This window comes from Panicum virgatum, chromosome 2N (genome assembly GCF_016808335.1).
Source record: "Panicum virgatum strain AP13 chromosome 2N, P.virgatum_v5, whole genome shotgun sequence".
In the NCBI taxonomy this organism is placed as follows: domain Eukaryota; kingdom Viridiplantae; phylum Streptophyta; class Magnoliopsida; order Poales; family Poaceae; genus Panicum; species Panicum virgatum.
Genome location: NC_053146.1, coordinates 13,251,158 through 13,258,105, shown reverse-complemented (window position 1 = coordinate 13,258,105; position 6,948 = coordinate 13,251,158). Strand labels below are relative to the sequence as shown.

Genomic DNA, 6,948 nt, shown 5'->3' with positions numbered 1-6,948 from the left:
TTTCGGGCCGTTCCGGGCCGAACCGAATAAGGCCTAAGAGGAAAGAGATCTGCAATTCTGCATAAAGAAATAAACATTTTACTCTTTAGATTTTAAAGAAAATGAACCAATATGCAAGAAAAAATAGATCTAAGCACTAGGACCTTGCTTTTTTTCTTACCTCCGACCAAACAAAGACCATAGATCCAGTCATGTACTGCACAATTGAGAAGAAATTGTGAGGGATTTCACATCCAGTAGTGGTGCAAGTGAAGTAAAATGGTTTGAATCGAATGGGGACCAAGAAATTCAAGGGGGTCCACTTGCGCGCACGGGGAAGTGGAGAAACCACCACTACAAAGAAAAAAATACAAGTATACAACACAGTAGAGAGAAGAGGTTTGGGTATTGTGGTAATCAATCTTGGAGAGTTCCATTTGATTTGGTACACTTGTGCTAGAGAATTAGGAACTACAAAAGTCAATTAGGCTGGGTGCCAAAGTTGAGTAAACATTGAGATGATTTACAATTTTATCATGGATACAGAAACACCTACTATATAAATAATAACTTTTAGAAAATCGCAATAATGCTTAGCTCTCATCTGAATTTGACAATTCAATTCAAACTCTGCGGTCTATAGTATTTGCCGTGCTGCAATTTCGTAAAATGGAGGTCCTATATCCCATTTTTTATGGTACAGCCCTATTGTCTGGACAAGTATAAAGTTCACGTCTAAATGAAATGTATTTTCATGCACTTACAGCTGGCTGCACGGACATCTCTAAGTATCTTTCTTGATTAAAAATGATTTAAAGTTAGAATTAATTGGGGGAAAACCAGATAGAGTTTTCAGAAGTATAGTTTAGGGTTAGATTGCAACTTTATCGTGAAATAAAATTGTAATTTAGTTTTCTAAATTTTTTTGCATATAGTGACTCTACATTTGAATCACAACCACAGCTAGAGATAGCAGAAGTCAGCTTTGTGGTGTTGCCTTGAGAGGGTCCACATGGCGAGGCGATCGTGATTGAGTAGGAGCCCGAGGTCACCTTTGAAGCCACTAACCCTGAAGCACCCCAAGACAAAAAGCCACTTGCTGTGTTCGCTTGGTTGTAGTTGGTGGCTGGTATTGATTTGTTATGAGAAAACAGTACTGCTGACTGGCTGGTAACTGGTGGCTAGTGCTGCTTTGGTATGAGAGAACAGTATGAATTTGTACCATTATTTTAACTGTATTTATATATTCTTGCATACATGTTGAAGTTTTTAGGATTAATTGGATCCATGCCATTACAATTATTCGAGTTCATTGATATACCATTACAATTCGTCTATTTCAAACCGTGCCATTACAACTTTACATTACTTTAAACCATACCACTACTTACTCCTTCGATGTGTTTCTAAAAAAATTTGGACTAAAATACCCCCATCTTCAATCTTCCACTCCCAGCTCGTTTCTTCCCTTCCTCTCTCACGACCGCTGCCCATTCTCCGGCCCTATCCCGCGCTTCCACCGCTCGCCCTCCTCCTGCCCCTCGCCGCGCTCCTGATCGCGAACCAGCGCGGGGCCCGTAGGAGCAAGAACGGCGCTCGCCTCCCACCGGGCCCGCCGATCCTGCTGCTCCTCGGCAACCTGCTGCTCCTCGGCAACCTGCTGCTGCCGAGGCGCTCCTCGTCCGACGTGGAGGCCCTGCTCCGGCACCTCGTCGCGCGGCACGAGCCTGTCGTCTCACTGCGCGTGGGCTCCACCCTCTCGATCTTCGTCGCCAACCGCTGCCTCGCACACGCGGCCCTGGTCGGGAGCGCGCTCGCTGACCGCCCGGGGAGGCCCGTGGGGGAGGGCTAAAACACCATCTCGCGGTCCAGCTACGGGCCCGTGTGGCGCATCCTCCGCCGCAACCTTGTCGCCGAGACGCTGCACCCCGTGGGGTTGGAGGACAGGCGGATGCGGTTGAAGGAGAAGACGAGCTTGACGAGCTCGGATCGGAGCACGCAAGTGACGTCGAGGTCTTGGAGCTGGCGGCGAACTAGGAACCGGGCGTCGAGCGTGGAGAGGAAGAATCCGAACTAGGAGAGGTCGAGCTCGGCGGGTCGAAGGCGATGCCGGAGATGTTGAGCTCCAGCATGCTTGAGTGGGAGAAGCCAAACTCGTCTAGTGGGATATGCTCCGCGGGTTGGACCGTATTAGATTAGGGTCTCCCGGATCTCGGTCGCCGTGGGGGAACCAGCATGTCGGCGGCGAGTAGGAGGGTGAGGAGGGCCCCTGGGAGCACCGTGGGGCATGGCAGCGGCGGGGCGGCCATTGGGCTGGCAGCGCGATTTGGGGTGGTGGGGGCCATGGAGAGCTGGACGCCAGAGAGAGAGAGAGAAAGGAGAGAGGGGATGAGAGGAAGAAGATGATGGCATTTTGGTCTAAAACTTTTTCAAAACCCACCAAAGAGGTAAGTAATGGTATGTTTTGAAGAGCTATAAAATTGTAATGGCACAGTTCGAAATAGACGTATTGTAATGGTAGATCACTGAACTCGAACAATTGTAATGGCACGGATCCAATTAACCCAAGTTTTTAAGCTCAAAACTGAAGATTGTTTTTTATTTAGGGGAAGATGCACCGAATACTACTCAATCCTTGCTAGTGGCAGATTCAAGAATCGAACATTGGGGAGGCTTATTTCTCTCCTTCTTGTTCCTCCTTCCTCTCTTTTCCTTCTTCTTCCTCCTTTTTATCTTTCCCTACTTCATCCATCGCTAAAAGATGTTGGGGGAGGGTTTTGGGGGTTCCATGGGATAAATGGGGGTAGGGGGCTCTAGCCCCCCCCCCCCCAGTGTTGTGCGTGCACACAGAGAGGGAGTATTTCCTTGGGATGGAAGCAGTGGATACGTTCTGACAAAGCTACGTTCGGTTGGGCCGGGGTTGGCCGGGGTCATAGCCCGATCTCCGTGGAACTGGATGTTGAGGCCCTTGGCGCCCAGGTCAGGACAGAGGTGCTACCTGGCCCGAGTGAGGCGAGCTGGTCCGGTCAGCTTGCTTGTCTAATAGTGCCCCAGAGGCCCAGGACAGCTATGGCTCGCAGTCATCAAGGCCGTCCAAACAACTAGATATATTAGTTTACTATATACCTAGACATGATATATATCTAGATACATAAAAAATTATTCATCTAGAAAAGGCGAAACAATTGATAATTTGGAATGGAGGGAGCATAATCTAGAGTGCCTAAAAATAGGACCTTAATGAGTAGTGTTGGTGTCAAATTAGTTGTGTGGACTATCAGCACGTACGGCAATGAAAACTATCCGAATACTGAAACTTGTACTGTATTTAATTCTGAAAACAAACATTTGACCAACCGTGTCACATGCTACGTGATCCCTTTGTTATTCTCAACATGCTCAATCCACACGGCTACACACTAGCGCAATGGCCCAATAGGTCCAGATAAAATAAGGAGATTGACAGGCCACTAGTCTTTTAAAGACGCAGGTAACCACAGTCACATTGATCTCATTCACCTCATCAGTAAGTGTCAAACCAAAAATAGTATAAATGTAACCAATACATTCACTGTCCTTTAACATATTTTGGATTTTTTTCCTGCTAGCTTTCTAGGTCCAATAGCATAAATATATGTAGATTATAGTTTGCATATAGATGAGGTAAGAGATGAGTGTGCAGCATGCAAGGGGTATGTGTACAGCAAGCTAAGGCCAATAGCTGGGCTTGGGAGATATCAGGAACAGTCGACCTGAACCCCCCCCCCCCCCCCCCCCCCAACTCGACCAGAGCCAATGTTACAATCATTCCCACAGCTCTGAGAGAAGTGGAGTGTCCAGCTACTATCCCGGCTATGTATGCGTCTGCCCAGGTATCTTGGTTAATCTCCCACTGCTGGAAAAACCTTCATTTGTACTGGGCTGCAACCCCCGATTTGTACTGGGCGCCGGCCCGGTACTGCCTGGCCGGTACTAAAGGTGCACTTTAGTACTAGTCGGTAACACCGACCGGCATGCAGGCGCCGCAGGTGGAGCACTTTAGTACCGGTCCGTGTTACCGACCGGTATTAAATGTTTTTTTCTTTTCCTTTCTGTTTTTTCATTATTTTGGTTTCAACTAATTCGTACTCGTGTACGTCTGCGTATTCATATTCTTGGACGTTTGCGTATTCGTATCTAGCATACAATTGAATATATTTATTATAATTACATAAACTTGGAATATTATATGTACTTCTAATATAAATATGTTAATAATAAACTTGGGATTCGTAATATATTTACAAGTCGTCGTGCACATAAGTTTTGTCCGACAAATATTTACAAGATATTAAGTATCCTTAGGCGCCTCATCATTGCTGATGTCTTTATTCGGATCCGCTCGACCCACACTTATCTTAGGATTCGCAAAAAATTCTCCAGTTGGATTTATGACCTCATATAGGAGGAATCCACAGATTGATTCTTGAATTGCTTTGATTCTTTCCGGTTGGATGAGGTCTTCTGCCATACAAGAAATCTGTCAAGTGCAAACACTAATATTTTGAATTAGTACCTAGATGGAACTAAATACAAGTAATTGTTAGTAATATTGTTCTACGTACTCTGAAATCGTGTTGCGACATCGAGACGCGGCAGCAAAAATCCATCATGTACTCACATACGTAGTAGCCACATAGGTTGTTTCCTGGCGTCTGTCTCAAAATCTATATATACATATATATAGATGGGTTAAGAAATATTTATGTTGATTAAAGAAACAACAGTAGATCGATGTGCGATATGTATTCGTACCGGCCAGATAGCGTTGAATTCTAGCGGGGCTGGTGGTGACGATATTCCTATATGTTTTTCGAGGAAGCGAGCCCATGCTTTTTGGATAATGTTTATGAGGTCTTGGTAATAATATGTTGGCTTCCTCAAGGAGTCGTACACCCGAACTCGGCATCTATCGATCTCAATAATAAGAAGGATCTAGTGGAACCTGTTTCATACACATATATGTTTAAAAAATATTGGATATATATACACATATATATAGTGAAGTCAAGAAAAAAGATAAAGAACTCATTCGAAGTTGTACCGAAACAGAATGCATTGACAAGTATTCTGCTTATGCAAGGCCCTGAGTATGTTGTTCTCGGTCTGATTAGGCTATTTCCTGACACTCTCCTCATTTATATTATATGGGTCTATGAAGCCGACGTGATAGTACCTTTTTCTCTGGCATTCTTGAACCTTCATCCTACACGATTAAAAAAGAAGGAAGAAGATGAGAAAACACATAATTAGTAGAGCTATGGTACTATATAAAAATGGTAGGACGAAGTATACTTACATACAAAATACACTAAGGAGAGACTTGTCTAGGGCGTCTTGATGGTACATATCATAAAGATCTTCAAATTCAATCCATATGTCATCCATCCCCCGATGGAAATGCCTATCTTGTATTCGGGCACGGAACATAACATCCTTCGATGCACTTGCTTTCAGGTACCATGCATGCAACTCACGCATCCTAGTTGGTAGTGTCGGAATCAACTCTTCCCAGATAAGAGGTTCCCCCAACTTGAAAGGTTTTTTGTTTGCCCCTGGGTGAACCTTGATTGGTGCCTCTTCGAGCAGCTGAGCTTTTGTGAGGCCGCTTTCCAGCACAAACTGAGCAGTAGCTGCATCCTTTTCAGAGAGCACTATGAGCGGGGGTATCGATTGCTTGGACTGTTGTCCGAGCTGGGGAACTTATTTGTTGCGCCAATGGATACTTGGCTTCTCCCAGGACTTTGTGATCTGGCGGTCGTAGTTTGATAGGGGTGCCCTGTACTTCGGTTGGAGTAAAGATCTAAAGTATTTCTTATCTGCCTCTGACCATTGATGCACCGGTGGAGGCTTTTTGGCGTGAAATGAGCTCTGATGTGCTTGTGCACACTTTCATCCAATTCCTCCTCAGTCATTTCGTATGCTAACTTCGGTGGAGGAGGCTTTTCTTTCTTCTTCTTGGGGTGTTCCTCTTCTTAGGAGGCGGCGGGGCCTTTGTGGTCTTCCTCGCCTTCGAAGGCGGTGGCGATGGGACCGAAGGCTTCACGCTTTCCTTCTTTGCCTTCGGAGGCGGTGACGGTGGGACCCAAGGCCCTGAGCTGGCACTTGATTCCCTTGCATCATCGAGAGCCGGACTGGGACTCTTTTATGCTACCGGTGCTGATTGTGGAGCCGGAATGGGACTCCTTTGTGGTGCCGATGGTGATCTCAGAGCTGGACTGGGACTCCTATGTGCTGCCGGTGGTGATCTCGGAGCTGGACTCGGACTGGGTCCTCTTTGGGCTGCCGGTGACTTGGCAGGCTCGGAGCTAGGAGTTGGTGTATTGGCGAATTGTATCCCAAAGGCCAATCGTATGTGATGCTTGTTCCAACAGATCCATGTGTGCACGGCGTGTCCGAGTTCCTCTTCTCCATCGCCTCCAAGGATCTCGAGGTCGAGGTCTTCCCATCCTGGCTCGACTCGATCGACCATCACCCTACCATATCCTTCCAGAATCGGCCTGCCATGAATTGTCCCACCTTGGACAGGCACTTCAGCAATGCCGTGCGCGACTAGTTTGATCTTTTTCCTCTGTTGATACAGAAGCTCGCAGGGTGTCCTCACGGTGATGTCATCCACCGGGTAATGTTCTGACTTGTCCGCAACCATTGTGGGTTGACCTCCGGCTGGGTGCTCTGTGGAAGTGATGCTGCTACGGTGTTGCGAGCCGGGGCTGCTCTCCAAATTGGTGGCTGATCTGGCTTCTTGTTGGTGTGCCTGGCTGTTAGCTGCCATTACCCCTTCAATCGAAGCTATCCTTTGTTCGAGGGCACGCATCTTATCTTCCAGTTCAGCCTTCTTCCTGGATCGACTTCGATAGGTCTCAATGTCAGCACTGAAGCCATGCTTCCATGGAACTACACCCATACCTCGCACACGTCCTGTGTGTT

General features: G+C 46.6%; 1 protein-coding gene across 1 annotated transcript; it reads left to right on the top strand.

The window, feature by feature from the left end:
* The first annotated feature begins 648 nt into the window (after positions 1-648).
* Positions 649-1,831, top strand: LOC120662412 (cytochrome P450 89A9-like). The gene is made up of 2 exons (XM_039941563.1): positions 649-654; positions 1,436-1,831. Exons 1-2 carry the CDS (start codon positions 649-651, stop codon positions 1,829-1,831), a joined length of 402 nt encoding a protein of 133 aa, XP_039797497.1.
* Positions 1,832-6,948: the final 5,117 nt, after the last annotated feature.